Source organism: Onthophagus taurus, chromosome 1 (assembly GCF_036711975.1).
Source record: "Onthophagus taurus isolate NC chromosome 1, IU_Otau_3.0, whole genome shotgun sequence".
Taxonomy (NCBI): domain Eukaryota; kingdom Metazoa; phylum Arthropoda; class Insecta; order Coleoptera; family Scarabaeidae; genus Onthophagus; species Onthophagus taurus.
In genome coordinates this window covers 2,018,047-2,043,079 of record NC_091966.1, presented here as the reverse complement: position 1 = coordinate 2,043,079, position 25,033 = coordinate 2,018,047, and the positions used below count along the sequence as shown (strand labels likewise).

General features: G+C 28.4%; 4 protein-coding genes and 1 long non-coding RNA gene across 5 annotated transcripts; 2 read left to right on the top strand and 3 right to left on the bottom strand.

The window, feature by feature from the left end:
* Positions 1-1,032: 1,032 nt before the first annotated feature.
* LOC111414753 (cuticle protein 12.5-like) lies at positions 1,033-11,245 on the top strand. The gene is made up of 3 exons (XM_023046193.2): positions 1,033-1,084; positions 1,145-1,414; positions 10,901-11,245. The coding sequence occupies exons 1-3, from the start codon at positions 1,073-1,075 to the stop codon at positions 11,192-11,194; spliced, it is 576 nt and encodes a 191-aa protein (XP_022901961.2). The 5' UTR covers positions 1,033-1,072; the 3' UTR covers positions 11,195-11,245.
* Positions 4,619-5,063, bottom strand: LOC111414746 (neuropeptide-like 3). Its single transcript, XM_023046183.2, has 2 exons — positions 4,985-5,063; positions 4,619-4,927 (listed from the first exon to the last, which is right to left on the bottom strand). Exons 1-2 carry the CDS (start codon positions 4,994-4,996, stop codon positions 4,670-4,672), a joined length of 270 nt encoding a protein of 89 aa, XP_022901951.1. The 5' UTR covers positions 4,997-5,063; the 3' UTR covers positions 4,619-4,669.
* Positions 11,246-18,272: 7,027 nt separating the features above from the next.
* LOC111414741 (neuropeptide-like 3) lies at positions 18,273-19,164 on the bottom strand. The gene is made up of 2 exons (XM_023046178.2): positions 18,768-19,164; positions 18,273-18,704 (listed from the first exon to the last, which is right to left on the bottom strand). Exons 1-2 carry the CDS (start codon positions 18,777-18,779, stop codon positions 18,420-18,422), a joined length of 297 nt encoding a protein of 98 aa, XP_022901946.2. The 5' UTR covers positions 18,780-19,164; the 3' UTR covers positions 18,273-18,419.
* Positions 19,165-19,456: 292 nt separating this feature from the next.
* Positions 19,457-19,948, top strand: LOC111414742 (vitelline membrane protein Vm26Ab-like). The gene is made up of 2 exons (XM_023046179.2): positions 19,457-19,559; positions 19,614-19,948. Exons 1-2 carry the CDS (start codon positions 19,548-19,550, stop codon positions 19,839-19,841), a joined length of 240 nt encoding a protein of 79 aa, XP_022901947.1. The 5' UTR covers positions 19,457-19,547; the 3' UTR covers positions 19,842-19,948.
* Positions 19,949-20,074: 126 nt separating this feature from the next.
* On the bottom strand, positions 20,075-20,802 carry LOC139428988 (uncharacterized). The gene is made up of 2 exons (XR_011639690.1): positions 20,423-20,802; positions 20,075-20,367 (listed from the first exon to the last, which is right to left on the bottom strand). It is a non-coding gene; the product is annotated as an uncharacterized lncRNA (long non-coding RNA).
* Between the last annotated feature and the right edge of the window lie 4,231 nt (positions 20,803-25,033).

Genomic DNA, 25,033 nt, shown 5'->3' with positions numbered 1-25,033 from the left:
TCTTAAAATCGTGCTACTGTAAAAATACAACTTACACTAGAACTAAAAACATTCAGGTTTAGCCATGTGTCTTCAAAACTACTCAATGCCTGTACTATTAAGCTATGATGCATTTTATGTGGGACAGTCGAAGTTTCATAATTATGGTTACTACATTCATATATTGCGAGCTATATATGAAATTCCCTAAATATATTTACAAACAAATATACAACGTCAACAAATTTAGCTGGATTTTACCAATATAAACAACTTAATCGCAAGATTCCATTTGGTTTGTTACATCTTTGATATGGTAATGTACAAGTTGTTCGTTAACGATTATATCAGCGCATTGAGAAAGCAAACCGCGGTAAACAACCCCAGGAAGCAATTCAAAAGGGTTTCGAACTGCGATGTCATCGGGTACCTAAAGCTTGTTACGGAAGTCCTTTGACTTTTGCACCCTTCCAGTTATGTTCATCGGGGCCTGTAATTGTCGGGAAATCGAAAACCGCATTTTCTAATCGCCACAGCTCAACGCGGAAAGAAATTAAAATTGAAGGGGTAAGATCGCACGTGCGCTCATCGCATTATTAACTTTTCGTTTTTGCTTTCACACTTTCGTTTATTTCCTCTTGAGAAATCCCACAAGCTTCGTTAAGTTAGCAATTTCGTTAACTTAATCTATCTGGTTTTATGAAGGATTTGAATTAACAATTTCAGATGTAGACACGTCGTAAAGTGTCCTGTCGTAACTTGTAGAGGTCACGAGGGCGATCGTGTTTTCTGATAGTTTCTAGTTTGTTGGTCAAACATATCGTAAATCGAAATTGTGTACTTAATACTTTTGGATTGATTAACATTATCTCTTTTTTTTTATTCGAAACACGTCGCCGTTTGGTTTACATTTTCGCCGGTTGAACTTGGACTATTTTAGATATGGTAACAATCGACCTTTTCGTTTCTTTTTTTTCGACTCCCACTTTTTGTTACATAAAAAACTTCTCCTGTAATTTGGTAAGTATAAATACTGACATCAAAACTAATGCTTGCATAGTTTATTCAACTAGCTAACAACAAACAAATCAAAATGTTTAAAGTTGTAAGATTTTCGTAAACATTTCTTAATTTTATTTAATTTTAAATTTAATATTTTTTACAGATTGTATTCGCCGCCTTTTTGGCTTTAGCCGTTGCTGTCCCTGAACCCAAACCAAAACCTGGACTTGTAGCTGCCGCTTACACCGCACCAGTTGTTGGAGCTCCTTTGGCTTATTCTGCTCCGGTTGTATCTGCTGCTTATGCAGCTCCAGTCGTCTCTGCTTATAGTACTTATGGATACACTGCTCCTTATGCTGCCCCAGTTGTTTCTACTTATCATGGAGTAGCTCCTGGTGTTGCTGCTGCTTATACTGCACCTGTTGTTGTAGGCTAAACTATTTCCTGAAATGATTAATGAATAAATGATGATGATCCAAAAAAATTCTTTTCTTTAACAAACTGTTATATGTTCTTTGAACTTGACCATTACGATATGGCTTCAAAAGGCAGGGTTGGGTTTAAAAAATCATAACAACCTTGTTTATGAGAAATAAGAAATAATTTATGGTACACTACATCTTTATTAAATATGCTTTGAAATGTTTCTTATTTCATCATGATATCTCAATTCGTTCTTGAGATTCGATTTCTTTAATTTCTATTCCTCACATTTGTAACAATTACAAGTGCGGAGTTGTGTAAAAAAGTTCATAGCAACAATAATTATGGAAGTTAAGAAATTATTTATGGCACACTAAATCTTTATTAAATTTGCTTTAAAATGATCGTTATTTCATCATTATATCTCTATTCGTTTCTGAGATACGATCTTTTAAACGTTATTCTTAAAATTTATATTAATAAAATTAAGAGTTGTGTTTAAAAAGTCATACCATCGATGTTTATGGATATTAAGAAATTATTTATGGCACACTAAATCTTTATTAAATTTGCTTTAAAATGTTCGTTATTTTATCATTATATCTCGATTTATTCTTGAGATATGATTTTTTAAATTTTGTTTTTAAACTCTATGTCATTCAAATGTACAGAGTTGGGTTTAAAAAATCATAACATCGATGGTTATAGATATTAAGAAATTATTTATGGCACATTAAATCTATATTAAATTTGCTTTAAAATGTTATATATTTAATCATTATATCTCAATTAGTTTTTGAGATACGATCTTTTAAACTTTGTTCTTAAAATTTATATTAATCAAATTAAGAGTGGTGTTTAAAAAATCATAACATCGATGTTTATGGATATTAAGAAATTATTTATGGCACACTAAATCTTTATTAAATTTGCTTCAAAATGTTCGTTATTTCATCATTATATCTCAATTCATTCTTGAGATATGATTTTTTAAATGTTGTTCGTGAACTCTGTCATTCAAATGTACAGGGTTGGGTTGAAAAAATCATAACATCGGTGTTTATGGATAATAAGAAATTATTTATGGCACAATAAATCTCTACTATTTTTTTTTCAAAATGTTTTCTATTTCATCATTATAGCTTAATATGTTTAAAAATGCATTATTAGATTTAAAAATTCATAACAAATGTGATTATGGAAAGCAAGAAATTATTTATGGCACATTAAATCTATATTAAATTTGCTTTAAAATGTTATATATTTCATCATTATATCTCAATTCGTTTCTGAGATACGATCTTTTAAACGTTATTCTTAAAATTTATATTAATAAAATTAAGAGTTGTGTTTAAAAAGTCATACCATCGATGTTTATGGATATTAAGAAATTATTTATGGCATACTAAATCTTTATTAAATTTGCTTTAAAATGTTCGTTATTTTATCATTATATCTCGATTTATTCTTGAGATATGATTTTTTAAATTTTGTTTTTAAACTCTGTCATTCAAATGTACAGAGTTGGGTTTAAAAAATCATAACATCGGTGGTTATAGATATTAAGAAATTATTTATGGCACATTAAATCTATATTAAATTTGCTTTAAAATGTTATATATTTAATCATTATATCTCAATTAGTTTTTGAGATACGATCTTTTAAACTTTGTTCTTAAAATTTATAGGAATCAAATTAAGAGTGGTGTTTAAAAAATCATAACATCGATGTTTATGGATATTAAGAAATTATTTATGGCACACTAAATCTTTATTAAATTTGCTTTAAAATGTTCGTTATTTCATCATTATATCGCAATTCATTCTTGAGATATGATTTTTTAAATGTTGTTCGTAAACTCTGTCATTCAAATGTACAGGGTTGGGTTGAAAAAATCATAACATCGGTGTTTATGGATAATAAGAAATTATTTATGGCACAATAAATCTCTACTATTTTTTTTTCAAAATGTTTTCTATTTCATCATTATAGCTTAATATGTTTAAAAATGCATTATTAGATTTAAAAATTCATAACAAATGTGATTATGGAAAGCAAGAAATTATTTATGGCACATTAAATCTGTATTAAATTTGCTTTAAAATGTTATATATTTCATCATTATATCTCAATTAGTTTTTGAAATACGATCTTTTAAACTTTGTTCTTAAAATTTATATTAATCAAATTAAGAGTTGTGTTTAAAAAGTCTTACCATCGATGTTTATGGATATTAAGAAATTATTTATGGCACACTAAATCTTTATTAAATTTGCTTTAAAATGTTCGTTATTTCATCATTATATCTCAATTCATTCTTGAGATATGATTTTTTAAACTTTGTTCTTAAACTCTATGTCATTCAAATGTACAGAGTTTGGTTTAAAAAATCATAACATCGGTGGTTATAGATATTAAGAAATTATTTATGGCACACTAAATCTCTATTAAATTTTCTTGAAATTGTTTTCTATTTCATCACTATATCTCTATTCGTTTTTGAGATACGATCTTTTAAACTTTGTTTAATAAAATGAAGAGTTGTGTTTAAAAAGTCATAACATCGATGTTTATGGATATAAAGAAATTATTTACGGCACACTAAATCTTTATAAAATTTGCTTTAAAATGATCGTTATTTCATCATTATATCTCAATTCATTCTTGAGATATAACTTTTTAAATTTTGCTCTTAAAATCTGTCATTCAAATATACAGAGTTGGGTTTAAAAAATCATAACATCGGCGTTTATGGATAATAAGAAATTATTTATGGCACAATAAATCTTTATTAATTTCTTTTCAAAGTGCTCGTTGTTTCATGATGATATCTTATTTAGTTCTTGAGATATAACTTTTTAATTTTTGTGTTTATAAAAATAATAATCAAACATGCAGTTTTTAAAAAAATAATTGCAACCATGTTTATGGAAAGTAAGGAATGATGTATGGCACATCAAATTTCCTTTAATAGGTTTGTAATTTCATCATTATGTTTCAATTCGTTCTTAAGATACAATTTTTTAAATTTCTATCTTTTAAATCTGTAACAATCACAAATGCAGAGTTGGGTTTAATAAATCATAACAACCATATTTAAATGTCAAGTATCATTCAGACCACATCCAAGACATGAAAATGAATTCAATAAATAAAATAAAGTAAAATTTGGGTTGTTAAAATCTTTGCTTACGAAAAATAAAATTATTAATGTTATATTGTGTCATCATATATTTATTAACCATCCAAAATAAGAAAATAAATTTAAGCTACAACAAGAGGTGCAGTATAAGCAGCAGCAACAGCTGGAGCTACACCATGATAAGTAGAAACGTAAGGAGATGTATATCCATAAGTGCTATAAGCAGATACAATCGGAGCTGAATATGCAGATACGACTGGAGCGGAATAAGCCAATGGAGCTCCAACAACTGGTGCGGTGTAGGCGGCAGCTACAAGTCCAGGTTTTGGTTTTGGTTCTGGAGCAGCAACAGCCAAAGCCAAGATGGCAGCGAATACAATCTAGAAAGCACAAAAAACTTTAAAATTAAATTTTAATTAATTTTATTTTAGACTTACAGCTTTGAACATTTTGTGTTTGTTTATTGTTTGCTACTTGAGTAAACTATGCTTTGTTTCGATTCGATTTCGATATTTATACCAAGACAAGGTGTAGCAAACGATGATTTTTTGTGATAAGTGGGGTAAGAAGTAAAGGTCGAGAATACGAATTAGGATGTAAATTCGTTTCAAGTTCAAACCGTCGATTTAATAAAGTCGTGGGACGAATAGAAATGTTATATCGTTGCATAAGATTACGTTGAATTTGTTGCAAAATGACGAAAGTTTCGCTTTTTTCCCCGTTTTCTTTGTATCGTGTAATCACATAAAGTTTAAAGAGAGTTTGCGGTAATCTTTAAAGTAGGATAGAAGGCATCCGTTCAGGGGGTTAGTGCTGTCCCGGTTTCGGGTAGCTTTTGGGGCGTTGCCAAAACTTTTCGAGCTTTCAGCTTTCGGTTCAACAAACCCTCGTCCGAATCGGGGGTAGTTCATCGACCTCGTTGCGCTTTGGGCGCGTCAGGATGCAGGGTGCATCCAGGATTCGGCCCGACCCATCCTGGCGCACTGCGGTTTTACATTAGGAATTCACAGGATAACGTGCCTTGACATCAGTCTTCGTTCACGTAATAAGATCGTCGAAAGATGACCTCTTTTTATCTTTTTCAAACCCTATATTACAAATTAATAAAAAATAATAGGTCAGTAAAACCTCGTTACAAAGGACTTGAGATATAACGAACAAAATTTTATTAAGTCACAAAAACTCGGAGTATTTTCCGAGGTATATAGAGGATGATAAACCCATTACACATATAATAAAGTACATACCTTTAGCTTGAAAATGATGTAGCAATCATGAGTCTAGTTATATTTATTCGAAAGATATCGGAAGTTTTATATCACGATGTTTTTTATAAATTTTTTGTTTTTAACCTAAACTTAATCAAATAGAGAACTTTTCCGTAATAAACCAATAAATTTAGAATAATAATTCATAAAAATAAAATAAAGTACACACTTTTAGCTTGAAAATAATATATCATATATGCTTCTAAACATATGTGTTCATGATATATCGGAAATTCTATATTATGAGGTTTCTTGAATATTATTGTTTGTACTTAATTAACTTGAGATATTTTTGCTACTGAACCAATAAATTTAGAACAATAATTTATAAAAAAGAAATAAAGTACACACTTTTAGCTTGAAAATGATATATCATATATGATTCTAGCGATATTTATTAGTGAGATGCTGGAACTTAATATCAAGATGATATGAGATTTTTATTTCTAACCTAAACTTGAGAATTTTTTCCCTAATGAGCCAATAAATTTAGAGCAATAATTTATAAAAATAAAATGAAGTACGCACTTTTAGCTTGAAAATGATATATCATATATGATTCTAGACATATATGTTCATGAGATATGGGAAATGTTATATCATGACGTTTTTTGAAAATTATTGCTTTTAACTTATACTTAATCAATTTAAAATATTTTTGCCTAATAAACCAATAATTTTAGAACAATAATTCATAAAAATAAAATAAAGTAGGCACTTTTAGCTTGAAAATGGTGTATCAGATATGATTCTAGACATATGTGTTCATGAGATATGGGAAATGTTATATCATGACGTTTTTTGAAAATTATTGTTTTTAACTTATACTTAATCAATTTAAAATATTTTTGCCTAATAAACCAATGATTTTAGAACAATAATTTATAAAAATAAAATAAAGTGCACACTTTAAGCTTGAAAATGATATATCATATATGATTCTAGCGATTTCTGTTCGTGAGATATCGAAATTTAATATCAAGACTTTTTTGAAAATTTGTTGTTTTTAACCTAAACTTGAGAACTTTTGTCTAATGAATCCACAAATTTAAAACAATAATTTATAAAAATGAAACAAAGTACCGACTTTTAGCTTAAAAGTGATGTATCATATATCATTCTAGACATTTGTGTTCATGAGATATGGGAAATGTTATATCATGACGTTTTTTGAAAATTATTGTTTTTAACTTAATCAACTTAAAATATTTTTGTCTAATAAACCAATAATTTTAGAACAATAATTTATAAAAATAAAATAAAGTACACACCTTAAGCTTGAAAATGATATATCATATATGATTCTAGCGATATTTGTTCGTGAGATATCGAAATTTAATATCAACACGCTTTTTGAAAATGTGTTGTTTTTAACGTAAACTTGAGAACTTTTCTCTAATGAACCGACAAATTTAGAACAACAATTTATAAAAATAAAATAAAGTAGGCACTTTTAGCTTGAAAATGATGTATCATATTTGAACCGACGAATTTAGAACAATAATTTATAAAAATGAAACAAAGTACCGACTTTTAGCTTAAAAGTGATGTATCATATATCATTCTAGACATTTGTGTTCATGAGATATGGGAAATGTTATATCATGACGTTTTTTGAAAATTATTGTTTTTAACTTAATCAACTTAAAATATTTTTGTCTAATAAACCAATAATTTTAGAACAATAATTTATAAAAATAAAATAAAGTACACACCTTAAGCTTGAAAATGATATATCATATATGATTCTAGCGATATTTGTTCGTGAGATATCGAAATTTAATATCAACACGCTTTTTGAAAATGTGTTGTTTTTAACGTAAACTTGAGAACTTTTCTCTAATGAACCGACAAATTTAGAACAACAATTTATAAAAATAAAATAAAGTAGGCACTTTTAGCTTGAAAATGATGTATCATATTTGATTCTAGACATATGTGTTCATGAGATATGGGCTATGTTATATCATGACGTTTTTTGAAAATTTTTGTTTTTAACTTATACTTAATCAACTTAAAATATGTTTGTTTACTAAACCAATAATTTTAGAACAATAATTTAGAAAAATAAAATAAAGTACACACTTTGAGCTTGAAAATGATATATCATATATGATTCTAGCGATATCTGTTCGTGAGATATCGAAATTTAATATCAAGAGTTTTTTGAAAATTTGTTGTTTTTAATCTAAAATTGAGAACTTTTCTCTAATGAACCGACGAATTTAGAACAACAATTTATAAAAATAAAATAAAGTAGGCACTTTTAGCTTGAAAATGATGTATCATATATGATTCTAGACATATGTGTTCATGAGATATGGGAAATGTTATATCATGACGTTTTTTGAAAATTATTGTTTTTAACTTAATCAACTTAAAATATTTTTGTCTAATAAACCAATAATTTTAGAACAATAATTTATAAAAATAAAATAAAGTACACACCTTAAGCTTGAAAATGATATATCATGTATGATTCTAGCGATATTTGTTCGTGAGATATCGAAATTTAATATCAAAACGTTTTTTAAAAATTAGTTGTTTTTAACCTAAACTTGAGAACCTTTCTCCAATGAACCGACAAATTTAGAACAACAATTTATAAAAATAAAATAAAGTAGGCACTTTTAGCTTGAAAATGATGTAACATATATGATTCTAGACATATGTGTTCATGCGATATGGGAAATGTTATATCATGACGTTTTTTGAAAATTATTGTTTTTAACTTATACTTAATCAACTTAAAATATGTTTGTTTAATAAACCAATAATTTTAGAACAATAATTCATAAAAATAAAATAAAGTACACACTTTAAGTTTGAAAATGATATATCATGTATGATTCTAGCGATATTTATTCGTGAGATATCGAAATTTAATATCAAGACGTTTTTTGAAAATTTGTTGTTTTTAACCTAAACTTGAGAACTTTTGTCTAATGAACCGACAAATTTAGAACAAAAATTTATAAAAATAAAATAAAGTAGGCACTTTTGGCTTGAAAATGATGTATCATATATGATTCTAGACATATGTGTTCATGAGATATGGGAAATGTTATATCATAACGTTTTTTGAAATTTTTGTTTTTAACTTATACTTAATCAACTTAAAATATTTTTGTTTAATAAACCAATAATTTTAGAACAATAATTTATAAAAATAAAATAAAGTACACACTTTTAGCTTAAAAATGATATATCATATATGATTCTAGCGATATCTGTTCGTGAGATATCGAAATTTAATATCAAGACTTTTTTGAAAATTTGTTGTTTTTAACCTAAACTTGAGAACTTTTCTCCAATGAACCGACACATTTAGAACAACAATTTATAAAAATAAAATAAAGTAGGCACTTTTAGCTTGAAAATGATGTATCATATATGATTCTAGACATATGTGTTCATGAGATATGGGAAATGTTATATCATGACGTTTTTTGAAAATTATTGTTTTTAACTTATACTTAATCAACTTAAAATATGTTTGTTTAATAAACCAATAATTTTAGAACAATAATTTGTAAAAATGAAATAAAGTACACACTTTAAGCTTGAAAATGATATATCATGTATGATTCTAGCGATATTTGTTCGTGAGATATCGAAATTTAATATCAAAACGTTTTTTGAAAATTTGTTGTTTTTAACCTAAACTTGAGAACTTTTGTCTAATGAATCCACAAATTTAGAACAATAATTTATAAAAACGAAATAAAGTACCCACTTTTAGCTTAAAAGTGATGTATCATATATCATTCTAGACATTTGTGTTCATGAGATATGGGAAATGTTATATCATGACGTTTTTTGAAAATTATTGTTTTTAACTTAATCAACTTAAAATATTTTTGTCTAATAAACCAATAACTTTACAACAATAAATTATAAAAATAAAATAAAGTACACACTTTAAGCTTGAAAATGATATATCATATATGATTCTAGCGATATTTGTTCGTGAGATATCGAAATTTAATATCAAGACGTTTTTTGAAGAATTTGTTGTTTTTAACTTAAACTTGACAACTTTTCTCCAATGAACCGACAAATTTAGAACAACAATTTATAAAAATAAAATAAAGTACGCACTTTTAGCTTGAAAATGATGTATCATATATGATTCTAGGCATATGTGTTCATGAGATATGGGAAATGTTATATCATGACGTTTTTTGAAAATTATTCTTTTTAACTTATACTTAATCAACTTAAAATATTTTTGCCTAATAAACCAATAATTTTAGAACAATAATTTATAAAAATAAAATAAAGTACACACTTTAAGCTTTAAAATGATGTATCATATATAATTCTAGCGATATTTGTTCGTGAGATATCGAAACTTAATATCTATATATGATGTTTTTTAAAAATTATTGTTTTTAACTTTTATTTAATCAATTTAAGATACTTTTGCCTAATAAACCAATAATTTTATAACAATAATTTATAAAAATAAAATAAAGTACACACTTTAAGCTTTAAAATGATATATCATATATGATTCTAGCGATATTTGTTTGTTAGATATCAGAATTTAATATCAAGACATTTTTTAAAAATTTGTTATTTTTAACCTAAACTTGAGAATTTTTCCCTAATGAACCGACAACTTTAGAACAACTGTTTATAAAAATAAAATAAAGTACACACTTATAGCTTAAATATTATATATATCATTAGGTATTAATCCGTTATATCGAGGTTTTACTGTAATAATAAACAAGTAAAAATATATAAACAAGTTTTAATAAGGATTAATAAATTTAAATTAGTATAACTACTTTTCTATTCGGAGCACGTCATTGTTTCGTTTACGTTTTCGCTGGTTGAACTTGAACCAATTTGGTTCCCAGTGACAACCTTTCTTTTTTTTCACTCCCACTTTTTGTTGCATAAAAAACTTTTTCCTCATCAACTTTAGTATAAATATTGAATTTAAATCCAAGAGCTGCATAGTTTACTGAACTAGCAAACAACAAACAAATCAAAATGTTCAAAGTTGTAAGTTACTTCGACAATTTTGATTTGAATCTTAAATACAATATTAACATTTTTGCTTTTTCTTTATAGATTGTATTCGCTGCCTTCTTGGCTTTAGCTGTTGCTGCCCCAGAACCCAAACCAAAACCAGGACTTGTAGCTGCCGCCTACACCGCACCGGTTGTTGGAACTCCTTTGGCTTATTCAGCTCCAGTTGTACCTGCAGCTTATTCAGCTCCAGTCGTCTCTGCTTATAGTGCTTATGGATATACAGCTCCTTATGTTGCTCCTTATGCTGCTCATTATACTGCCCCAGTTGTTTCTTCATATCATGGTGTAGCTCCAGCTGTCGCAGCTTATACTTCACCTGTTGTTGTAGCTTAAACTTATCGATAATTGTTGATGAATAAAATAAAATCAAATTTAATATAAAAAGTTATTTTTTTATGAAAATCAACCTAATGCATAAAAAAGGGATTTTTTATGCCAAATGAGACATCGTTACAAAAAGACTGATTTGCCCCAGCTTGTTAGTGACCCCATTTATTTTCGTAAAACATAGAACCGATTTGTATAGAAAAAATATTCAATTCTTACAATTATTTGAAAAAGTCACATGGAAAAATATTTACTGCATTGGGAACGTGGCTATAAAACATTCGGTCACGTTCGTTGCTCGATCCCATGGCACGAGAACGCGATTTCGTTTGAAATATTCTTGTTGGTGGTACTTTTGAGAAACGCATAGCGCAGGTGGCATGGGGGCCACGTTGAGAAAACACGTGCTTTGCCCGTGGAACGATCCGGAAAAGGAAGGAATGAAGGAACCGGGAGTCGCGTTTATAGAAAACAATTCGCGCTCCGAGCGCTTTGTTACTACTACTATAAGGTTTGAAATTTTAGACGGTTTCCAGAACATAAAGGACAAAAATCACTTTCACAATGTACTGTTCAAGGACGTTATCTTATTTCTTTTATTATATTAAATCGTACGTAGAGGAAATTGTTTACTCGTACCTATAAGGTAATAACACGGTTGTTTTTCAAGCACGTTAAACGAAGTTTGCTCCAATTGTGAACTTTACATTGGTCGATAACTGTGAATGTCGTTGACCCCTGACCCTTACCGAGGTCGTAGGCCCGGTCCTCTCTAAAATATTCGCTCTGCACACACCCTATCTATGAAACTGCGGATGCAGCAGGACGTAAATCTTCCGCACTCTTTATCTCTGTTCCGGCGTGCTGGACCACTTTACATGAATAATAATTTTTTGAAATTTTATATACACGAATATTTAAAAATTGAGAATTCTGCTCGAATTTATTATAAAAAAGTTTAAAGATTTTCAGCAAATAAAATGCAAAATTTAATTTAATTCTTGGGAACACAACTGATATCATATTTGATGATTTAGAATTAAATACATTACATACAATTCTTCAAATATAAGGACCTGATCATTAATAACTTCTATGGAAAGCACTTAATTTATGTAGAGCATAGAGTTACAGTAGCATAGATTCAAACTCATTAATTTTCACCTGGGTTATCGGAATTAGTAAGAACTTATATCGGCCTAGGATAAAGTGAAGTGAATCGTAATTCAACCAAGTCATTTTGGCTATTTATTCACGATAATCATCGTCAATAAGAAGAATGAAGGAGATGTTCCATCTGCATAATCGGTGGTTGAATGCTTAAATAAAAGATAGATCGTCAACCATCAAAGCTCCTCATAACACTCCTAATACCTTTAGGTACTACACATAGAATGCAGTACACACTTTTAGGTTGAAACTAATGTAGAGTAAGTATAATTCTAGGTTTATTTACTTATGAGATATCGAATATTGCGTATAACGATGTTTTTTGAAAATGTATAGTTTTCAGCTCAAATTTAATCAAATTGCGAACCATTTCTCTAATACACCAATGAATTTAGAAAAATTATTTATAAAAATAAAGTAAAGTACACACTTTTAGCTTCAAAATGGGGTATCATATATGATTCTAGACATATGTGTTCATGAGATATCAGAAATATTATATCATTATGTTTTTATGAAAATTTGTTGTTTTTAACCTTAACTTGAGAATTTTTTTCCTAATGAATCAACAAATATAGAGTAATAATTTATACAAATAAAATAAAGTACAGACTTTTAGCTTGAAAATGATGTATCATATATGATTCTAGACATATGTGTACAAGAGATATCAGAAATATTCTATTATTGTTTTTTGAAAATTTGTTTTTTTTTTACCTAAATTTGAGAATTTTTTCCCTAATAAACCAACAAATTTAGAGCAATAATTTATAAAAGTAAAATAAACTACACACTTTTAGCTTGAAAATAATATATCATATATGACTCTAACGATATTTATTCGTGAGATATTGGAATTTAATATTAAGACGTTTTTTGCAAATTTGTTGTTTTTAATCTAAACATGAGAACTTTTGTCGAATGAACCGACGAATTCAGAACAATAATTTGTAAAAATAAAATAAAGTACACACTTTTAGTTTGAAAATGATGTATCATATATGATTCCAGACATATGTGTTCATGAGATATCAGAAATATTATATCATTGTTTTTTGAAAATTTGTTTTTTTTTATCTAAATTTAAGAATTTTTTCCCTAATGAACCAACAAATTTAGAGCAATACTTTATAAAAATAAAATAAAATATACACTTTTAGCTTGAAAATGATATATCATATATGATTCTAACGATATTTGTTCGTGAGATATTGGAATTTAATATCAAGACGTTTTTTGCAAATTTGTTGTTTTTAATCTAAACATGAGAACTTTTGTCTAATGAACCGACGAATTTAGAACAACAATTTCTAAAAATAAAATACAGTACACACTTTCAGCTTGAAAATGATATATCATATATGATTCCAGACATATGTGTTCATGAGATATCAGAAATATTATATCATTGTTTTTTGAAAATTTGTTTTTTTTTATCTAAATTTGAGAATTTTTTCTCTAATGAACCAACAAATTTAGAGCAATACTTTATAAAAATAAAATAAAATATACACTTTTAGCTTGAAAATGATATATCATATATGATTCTAACGATATTTGTTCGTGAGATATTGGAATTTAATATTAAGACGTTTTTTGCAAATTTGTTGTTTTTAATCTAAACATGAGAACTTTTGTCTAATGAACCGACGAATTTAGAACAATAATTTGTAAAAATAAAATAAAGTACACACTTTTAGTTTGAAAATGATGTATCATATATGATTCCAGACATATGTGTTTATGAGATATCAGAAATATTATATCATTGTTTTTTGAAAATTTGTTTTTTTTTATCTAAATTTAAGAATTCTTTCCCTAATGAACCAACAAATTTAGAGCAATACTTTATAAAAATAAAATAAAATATACACTTTTAGCTTGAAAATGATATATCATATATGATTCTAACGATATTTGTTCGTGAGATATTGGAATTTAATATCAAGACGTTTTTTGCAAATTTGTTGTTTTTAATCTAAACATGAGAACTTTTGTCTAATGAACCGACGAATTTAGAACAACAATTTCTAAAAATAAAATACAGTACACACTTTTAGCTTGAAAATGATATATCATATATGATTCCAGACATATGTGTTCATGAGATATCAGAAATATTATATCATTGTTTTTTGAAAATTTGTTTTTTTTTATCTAAATTTAAGAATTTTTTCCCTAATGAACCAACAAATTTAGAGCAATACTTTATAAAAATAAAATAAAATATACACTTTTAGCTTGAAAATGATATATCATATATGATTCTAACGATATTTGTTCGTGAGATATTGGAATTTAATATTAAGACGTTTTTTGCAAATTTGTTGTTTTTAATCTAAACATGAGAACTTTTGTCTAATGAACCGACGAATTTAGAACAATAATTTGTAAAAATAAAATAAAGTACACACTTTTAGTTTGAAAATGATGTATCATATATGATTCCAGACATATGTGTTTATGAGATATCAGAAATATTATATCATTGTTTTTTGAAAATTTGTTTTTTTTTATCTAAATTTAAGAATTCTTTCCCTAATGAACCAACAAATTTAGAGCAATACTTTATAAAAATAAAATAAAATATACACTTTTAGCTTGAAAATGATATATCATATATGATTCTAACGATATTTGTTCGTGAGATATTGGAATTTAATATCAAGACGTTTTTTGCAAATTTGTTGTTTTTAATCTAAACATGAGAACTTTTGTCTAATGAACCGACGAATTTAGAACAACAATTTCTAAAAATAAAATACAGTACACACTTTTAGCTTGAAAATGATATATCATATATGATTCCAGACATATGTGTTCATGAGATATCAGAAATATTATATCATTGTTTTTTGAAAATTTGTTTTTTTTTATCTAAATTTAAGAATTTTTTCCCTAATGAACCAACAAATTTAGAGCAATACTTTATAAAAATAAAATAAAATATACACTTTTAGCTTGAAAATGATATATCATATATGATTCTAACGATATTTGTTCGTGAGATATTGGAATTTAATATTAAGACGTTTTTTGCAAATTTGTTGTTTTTAATCTAAACATGAGAACTTTTGTCTAATGAACCGACGAATTTAGAACAATAATTTGTAAAAATAAAATAAAGTACACACTTTTAGTTTGAAAATGATGTATCATATATGATTCCAGACATATGTGTTTATGAGATATCAGAAATATTATATCATTGTTTTTTGAAAATTTGTTTTTTTTTATCTAAATTTAAGAATTCTTTCCCTAATGAACCAACAAATTTAGAGCAATACTTTATAAAAATAAAATAAAATATACACTTTTAGCTTGAAAATGATATATCATATATGATTCTAACGATATTTGTTCGTGAGATATTGGAATTTAATATCAAGACGTTTTTTGCAAATTTGTTGTTTTTAATCTAAACATGAGAACTTTTGTCTAATGAACCGACGAATTTAGAACAACAATTTCTAAAAATAAAATACAGTACACACTTTTAGCTTGAAAATGATATATCATACATGATTCCAGCGATATTTATTCGTGAGATATTGGAATTTAATATCAAGACATTTTTTGAAAATTTGTTGTTTTTAATCTAAACTTGAGAATTTTTCCCTAATGAATAAATAAATTTAGAGCAATAATTTATAAAAATAAAATAAAGTACACACTTTTAGCTTGAAAATGATATGTCATATATGATTCCAACGATATTTGTTCGTGAGATATTGGAATTTAAAATCAAGACATTTTTTGAAAATTTGTTATTTTTAACCTCAATTTGAGAATTTTTTCCCTAATGAACCAACAAATTTAGAGCAATAATTTATAAAAATAAAATAAAGTACGCACTTTTAGCTTAAAAATGATATATCATATATGATTCTAGACATATGTGTTCATGAAATATGGGAAATGTTATATCATAACGTTTTTTGAAAATTATTGTTTTTAACTTATACTTAATTAACTTAAAATATTTTTGCCTAATAAACCAATAATTTTAGAACAATAATTTATAAAAATAAAATAAAGTACACACTTTAAGCTTGAAAATGATATATTATATATGATTCTAGCGATATTTGTTCGTGATATGTCGAAATTTAATATCAAGACGTTTTTTGAAAATTTGTTGTTTTTAACCTAAACTTGAGAATTTTTTCCCTAATGAACCAACAAATTTGGAACAATAATTTATAAAAATAAAATAAAGTACACACTTTAAGCTTGAAAATGATATATTATATATGATTCTAGCGATATTTGTTCGTGATATATCGAAATTTAATATCAAGACGTTTTTTGAAAATTTGTTGTTTTTAACCTAAACTTGAGAATTTTTTCCCTAATGAACCAACAAATTTGGAACAATAATTTATAAAAATAAAATAAAGTACACACTTTAAGCTTGAAAATGATATATTATATATGATTCTAGCGATATTTGTTCAAGTGATATCAGAAATACTGTATCATTATGTTTTTTGAAAATTTGTTGTTTTTAACCTAAACTTGAACATTTTTTCCTAATGAACCGACAAATTTAGAACAACAATTTATAAAAATAAAATAAAGTACGCACTTTTAGCTTAAAAATGATATATCATATATGATTCTAGACATATGTGTTCATGAAATATGGGAAATTTTATATCATGACGTTTTTTGAAAATTATTGTTTTTAACTTATACTTAATTAACTTAAAATATTTTTGCCTAATAAACCAATAATTTTAGAACAATAATTTATAAAAATAAAATAAAGTAGACACTTTTAGCTTGAAAATGGTGTATCAGATATGATTCTAGACATATGTGTTCATGAGATATGGGAAATGTTATATCATGACGTTTTTTGAAAATTATTGTTTTTAACTTATACTTAATCAATTTAAAATATTTTTGCCTAATAAACCAATAATTTTAGAACAATAATTTATAAAAATAAAATAAAGTACATCCTTTAAGCTTGAAAATGATATATCATATATGATTCTAGCGATATCTGTTCGTGAGATATCGAAATTTAATATCTAGACTTTTTTGAAAATTTGTTGTTTTTAACCTAAACTTGAGAACTTTTCTCCAATGAACTGACAAATTTAGAACAACAATTTATAAAAATAAAATAAAGTACGCACTTTTAGCTTAAAAATGATATATCATATATGATTCTAGACATATGTGTTCATGAAATAAGGGAAATGTTATATCATGACGTTTTTTGAAAATTATTGTTTTTAACTTATGCTTAATTAACTTAAAATATTTTTACCTAATAAACCAATAATTTTAGAACAATAATTTATAAAAATAAAATAAAGTACACACTTTAAGCTTGAAAATGATATATCATATATGATTCCAGCGATATTTGTTCGTAAGATATCGAAATTGAATATCAAGACGTTTTTTGAAAATTTGTTATTTTTAACCTAAACTTGAGAACTTTTCTCTAATGAACCGACGAATTTAGAACAACAATTTATAAAAATAAAATAAAGTACACACATTTAGCTTGAAAATGATGTATCATATATAATTCTAGACAAATGTGTTCATGAGATATCTGAAATTTTATATCAGGAGGTTTTCTGAAAATCGTTTACATTTTAAGTTATACATAATCAACTTGAGATTTTTTTTCCTAATGAACCAGTAAATTTAGAACAATAACTTATAAAAATAAAATAAAGTAAACACTTTTAGCTTGAAAATGATATGTCATATATAATTCTAGCGGTAATTATTCGTGAGATATCAAAAATGTTATATCGCAACGTTTTTTAATTTTGTTAATTATAATATAAATTTAGTCAAGTATTACCAATACCTGATACAAATACAGTTAGGTAATATATGATTAGAAACAATAAAACGTATAAGAATAAATAAATATTAAAGCAAATTTGTTTATATGTTAGAATCAAATTTATTTTGCCAATCACAGTTAATAATTAAAATAATTTTCCAAAATAATAATAAAAATTCATTTAAATTTATTTATCTTCATCAGAATTGTTCAAACCATATCTTTTCTCCAAATCATTTCCATTTAATAAACAACTGAAGCGTGGTATGGAGCAACTGCTGGGACGCCTCCGTGGTAAGCTACAGCTGGAGCAACTCCGTGGTAAGCTGAGTATCCAGACACAACTGGTGCAGTGTATCCAGTGTATCCAGCAGAAACAACCGGGGCGGAATAAGCGGATACAACTGGAGAAGAATAAGCCAATGGAGCACCAACAACTGGAGCAGAGTAAGCAGCAGCTACAAGACCTGGTTTTGGTTTTGGTTCAGGGGCAGCAACGGCCAAAGCCAAGAAGGCGGCGAATACAATCTTAAAAATATAACAAAAATTAAATCGAAATAAATAAATTTGTATAAAAAAAATTTTACTTACAGCTTTGTACATTTTGAAAGTTGAGGAGTTGATTGTTCTGTTACAAATTGAACTATGATCATAGATAAATTCGGGCCGGTATTTATACTAAATCTGTATCATGTAGCAAATAGCAAACAACTTTTTTTTTCAATGTGTTACAAAAAGGAGGGGTCCTAGATATAATTTCAAGTTCAAGTGGTAACACTTGTAATGTCCTAATGGACGAAATGTGGGCGATTATTCTTCGATCGAAACCAGTTTTGGCTCGCTTCGCAATGACCTACAACCACATAGGTATTTAGTTCCTTGTTCTGGTTCAGGTTCGGGTTTTATGTAAATTTGGCAATCGATAAAGGTACGTCGTAATATTTTTAAAATATTCTCTTGTTAATTTTTAATTATATTTATTTGAATAATCTCAAGGATTATATTATTATGTAATTATGTAATTTTAGAATTTAATGCTTTAAATCAAATCAAATATAATTTCATATATTTTAAGTAATTGATTCATGATCTTCTTTGTTTAAAATAAGGAATGTTGCTACAACTCATCAAGCAAATTAATAGCAAATAAGGCCTATAAAAAATCCACGGTCGTCAAGAAAACGAGTTCCGTACTAAATGCAAATAATAAATTAAAAAAACCTCCGGAATATTGGCGTTATTCTCGGATTCAAGTGATCCAGTTCTCCCCACGCGATCTTCAAATAATTCCTGTGTTTTTAGTATAAAAGGCCCTCAATTTTGCTTGGTAGGCATAGTTTGATTCGTTCTCAATCAAATACTAACCTCAAAATGTTTAAAGCTGTAAGTATCATTATTTTCTTTATTAACGATTTTTAATTTAAATAATAATTTTAGGTAATTTTCGCCGCCCTTTTGGCTTTGGCAGTAGCCGCTCCAGAACCAAAACCTAAACCAGGATATCTTGCGTATTCCGCCCCAGCCTACACCGCTTACTCTGCACCAGCCTATACAGCCTATTCTGCTCCAGTTTACTCATCTTACTCAGCCTATTCAGCTCCATACGCCTACGCTGCTCATTATCCTTATTCTTATGGATACGCCGGGGCTCATTACGTCTATTGATTTGCAAACACTTAATTACGAACATTTCTTTTATATCAAAATGTTAATTTGGATTGTGATTACGAAATTTGCAGAATTTAATAATAAAGGTTTAAGTTAGTTTCAAATGTCTATTTTCATTCTGTTCTATTTTCAACTAAATTAATGCATAACACCAAAAAATTCTCATTATCTATAAATATGTCCGAAACATATACACTTGTTAGGTAAAGGTAATTATTAAAACAATAAACTCGAGGGTGACGTAAAATTCTTTTATTACATCCACGCGTATACAAAACAAAAAGTTGTATTGAACTTCACGGTTACATGAGTATGTTACATCGCTTTATTAATTGTCGATTCATCTGGAGATAAATCATATGTAAGCGTAACCACCGTATCCATAATAATATGGATATCCATAAGAATAGGCGTACGGGTAATATCCATAATATGGAGAGGCGTAACCTAATGGTGATGAATAAAACAAATCTGGTTTAGGTGCTGCGAAAGCAACCGCGAAGAGAGCAGCAAAAAGAAGGATCTAAAATAATACACAAAAATTAATTTAATTATTAATAAGAAATAAAAAAACTCACCAATTTAAACATTTCAGAGTCGTAGAACTTAGATAGACAGTGAAGTAAATACTGAGGAAGTCGTTGATGTATTGACAATAAATAATTTACAACGATCGGTTTTTATACGTTCAAATGAAGACAGTCGCGGCATAACAATTGATACAAACAGCTGAAAAGATGGATTGACATTGACATTAATTACCGGATCATAAATGGAAGTGCGCGATGATGATCGTAGACCAAATGTGTCGGAGTGGTTGTGCAACAACGTATGAATGAATAACTTATTTATATGAGGTTGGACCTATTTCTGGAATTCAATTACTTATTTATGTGCATACATTTTGGGCGATTCGTATCGATCGCGCGTTGCTTGCAGAATTGGAAGAAGAAATTCAACGAGATAATGATCTAATTCAAGGTTAAATTGTAGGCATTATTTATGAGATATAGCAAAAAAATTTAATTAATAATTCAATAAATATATATATTTATAACTTAAAATTTTTTTTTTAATATTGACACAACTTTTATATTAAAATTTTTTTTTAATATGTTCTGAATACATTGCGCAACCATCAATATAATGTGAAATAACGATTTCATAAAATTTTTACACTTCTTTTCGCATCTGATTGTGAGAGCAAAAGTGATAAAGAGCAATGTTATTTATAATAAAATTTGCTACAATTTTTAAGCATAACATTAGCCTATAGAACCTGCAGTATCGACAGTAGAAGAAAGAAGAGACTTGTTTGCGAAAAGAAAAAGACTGGAAGCAAGAACAAATGTAATAAAGAACTGGCAAGATAGATCAATTAGGAAGACTGGACCAGATTACTAATCCTTGCTGTGAAAAAGAGGGTGCTGAAAAGATGGGGAAAAGGTAATCACTTCCTGAAGCAAGCTTTGAATGGACACTGAATCTTCAAAACACATCTTTCTCGAAGCACATTGCAGAAGAATGATTAATCCAACCACGATGGTAAGACACATGTTGGACAGATGGTGAATGAGATCTTGAGAATTAAGGAAGAATATGAACAAGAGCTGGAATGACAAAACAAAAACAAATAAATATGCTCAAAGGGTAAGATGAAGAGGAGGAGAGAAGAGATATCTTTGTCACTCCTCAAGCGTATACGTTTACAGGTAATCCTCTGATTCCTTATTGTCAAAATGATAGGAGACCAGATGGGAAGTATCAGATGAAGAGGAGAAAAGATAAAATGATGAGGAAGAGATGACAAAGAGATGAGATGAAGAACAGACGAGGACGGACTAATTTGGGGATAATTATATATAATTTGGTTTTATTTTATTTTTTTAATTTTTGATACAGGAAAGATAGGAAATAGATTGGGCGGAACGAAGGGAGCCTGGAAATAAACATAATAAACTGAAAACAGATATAATACAAGGTAGAGAGGAATAACATTGAAATGTGACTGAATACAGACTGATAGTATAAGAAAGAGCCTGATCAGAAAAGAGGAAGACGAGAAAATAATTAGTAACAAAGAAGAGAGGTCAAATAGAGACTAGGAAGATAAGAATGGATCTAAACAGAAAAGTGGAAGATTGGCAAGAAAGAAATTGGAAATACAAAAAATATGCTGGACAGCAAGACGGACGATAATGGGGAGAAATGGGGCAAACTTGAAAGAGACTAGGAATAACAGAAAGAATCTGAATCAATACTGGAATCACATAAAAATAATTGAGCAAAAAAGTAAGATACTGATAAGGCGTGTAATTGGGGAGAGATTAGTAATACTAACAAGAGGTTGAACAGAGATTGGAAATACAAAAAAAACACTGAAAACAGTAGAAAGATTCGAAAGGGACTGATCAAAAAAGAAAAAAACTGAATGGAGTCTGGAAAGTGACTTGTTAAAAAAAGTGGGCCTAACAAGAGACTAGTAACGGAAGAAAGAAACTGAAGTGGAGACTGGAATGACTAGAAACAAACTGCAGAGATAAAGCTGAACATAGGTTAAACATGAACATAGGGTTGAACATTGATTAGAGATATCATTATGGCAGAGATGAAAGGAATTGAAAAATGACTGATCAGAAAAGAAGAAGAATAGAGTTAAAAAAGAGGCTGGGCAAAAATGTGGGAGGTCGTTGATAGAAAAAAGAGCGAACAAAGTCTGCAAAGACAAACAAAATACTGCATAGATTGGAAGATACGGGAAATAGAAGATGAACTCAATTGTGTTATTACAATGGTTCTGTACATTCAACTCTCACATAGATAAATATAAAATCACTTTTAGTTCTTCACAAGATTTGAATCAATTTTTATGGATTTTAATTTTTGTTTGAGGAAATCTCATTGATTTTGAAGATACTTAACATACATTTTCTCGAAAATGTCATGAAGAACTGGCAAGAGGAATGGACCAATCAGGAAGGCTGGACCAGATTACTAATCCCTGCTGTAAAAAAGAGGGTGCTGAAAAGATGGGGAAAAGTTAATCACTTCCTGAAGCAAGCTTTGAGTAGACACTGCATCTTCAAAACACATCTGTAAAAAACCAACACAACGGACTTGAGTTTTGCGCAAAGAGTTTACCAATATTAGAACGAGGTGCGAAGCACAGTACAGAAGAATGATTAATTTAACCACGATGGTAAGATACATGTTGGACAGATAGTGAATGAGATCTTGAGAATTAAGGGAGAATATGAATAAGGGCTGGAATGACAAAACAAAAACAAATAAATATGCCCAAAGGGTAAGATGAATCGGAGGAGGGAGTAAATATTTTTGTCACTCCTCAAACGGATATGTTTACAGGTGATACACTGAGCAAGGACAGGAGATTAAAGAAAAAGAAGTAGGTATTTCCTTATTGTTAAAATGATAGGAGACCAGATGGAAAGTAGCAGATGAAGAGGAGAAAACATGATATGATGAGGAAGAGATGAAAAAGAGATAAGGTGAAGAACAGACCAGGACGGGATGAAGAGGAAATAAGGAGGATAAGAGAAAAGAGGAAAGAAGTGTTTGGAGAGTGAAGAGAAAGGAGTTAAGAAAGAATGGGCGGTTTCCAGAGGAGAGTTTCCAACCCGACACTATCTGGCCGCATAAGATCCATAGGTTGGGTGTCTGTCTAGCAAATTTTCTAATCTCCTCCGCAATAAAAAAAGAAATTGTAGTTTTGTTTTTAGGTGGGCTGAGTTGCATTGAGTTGGGTTGGCTTAGATATTTCTTGGTTTACCCTTGTTATAAATCATAACCAATTTTAACAAAAGCTTATTATGTTGTTTTTTACATGAGTATGGGTTAATTGACTCAATTATGTCAATTATTCAACCTTGCGAAGTTATAGACCTCACACTTTTTAGAAAGAAGAAAACGGTTACCAAAATATCCTATAAGTAGCTTATAATATCCTATCAAAAAAGAATACTAAATATCCTATAAGATCAAAAGAGTTGTCTGGTTTCAATATCCCCTAAATCCATTTTTGGGCAAAAATGAGATATATACGCCATCTGTTAGAAAAAGTTGTTTTCTATAAAATACTCAATGATTTGTATTAAAAAACGCGCGAATCCCTTAAAAATTCAAATCAAATAGACAGCCTTTAGATATTAAAGAGAGCTACTTTCGATTTATTTTTAATACTTCCTTCAACATCGGCTTTGGATCTCCTAGCACCGATGTTTGCTCTAAGTGTCTTGAACTCCGGGAAAAAATTAAAAATGAAAAGGTTGCATCTATTAAAACAGTGCTAACTACAGAATACCGAATACATAAGCTCAGGGCCAAAGCATTTTTTGAACAGCTAAAAGAGAAACGGGACGGCCTTCTGACAATTTCTTTTGATTGGCAGAAAAACTTGGTATTGCCCAAAATACCAGATCAAAGTACCTATTATAGTAGACAACTGTACATTTACAACTTCACTACTGTAGTGGGGCACTCACATGCTCCGTTAACAAAAGATAATGTTAAAATTTTCACGTGGACTGAAGATGAACATGCCAAGGGCGCCAACGAAATCGCAAGCTGCGTCTTTTACACTTTAAACAATAGTAACTTAGAGGGAATAGATACACTTCGATTGGTCGCCGATGGATGCGGCGGCCAAAATAAAAATACCATTATGATATGTATGTTGTTCAAATGGCTAAGTAGTATAAGCAGTTCTATTAGAACAATCGAGCTGGTATTCCCAGTGGTTGGGCACTCCTACATTCCACCTGACAGGGTTTTTGCTACTATCGAAAAAGAAATAAGAAAGAAAGAAGTAATTGTAATGCCAGAAGAGTACATAAATATTTTTCAAGAACATGCTACTGTTTTTAAACTTGGAAAAGATGTTCCCGATAGTGATTGGAAACGTGCTGGTCAAAAAATCCTTAAGCCAGTGTCTCAGTGGCATTTTAAATTTAACCAATGTAAGAGATATATTATACGACGTGGCAAAAAAAACGCCATCACCATTGGAGGTGAGTTATCTTACCGTTCAGACACCGGATCATTCAAAGGAGTTTTTAGGAAAAACCAAACCGTCATGAATATCCAGCCAAAAGAAATTCCTACCGGAGTGAAACCAAAAGATCTGAAAATGAGAGATGTAAATAACTTGTTAACCAAACATTATGGAAAGA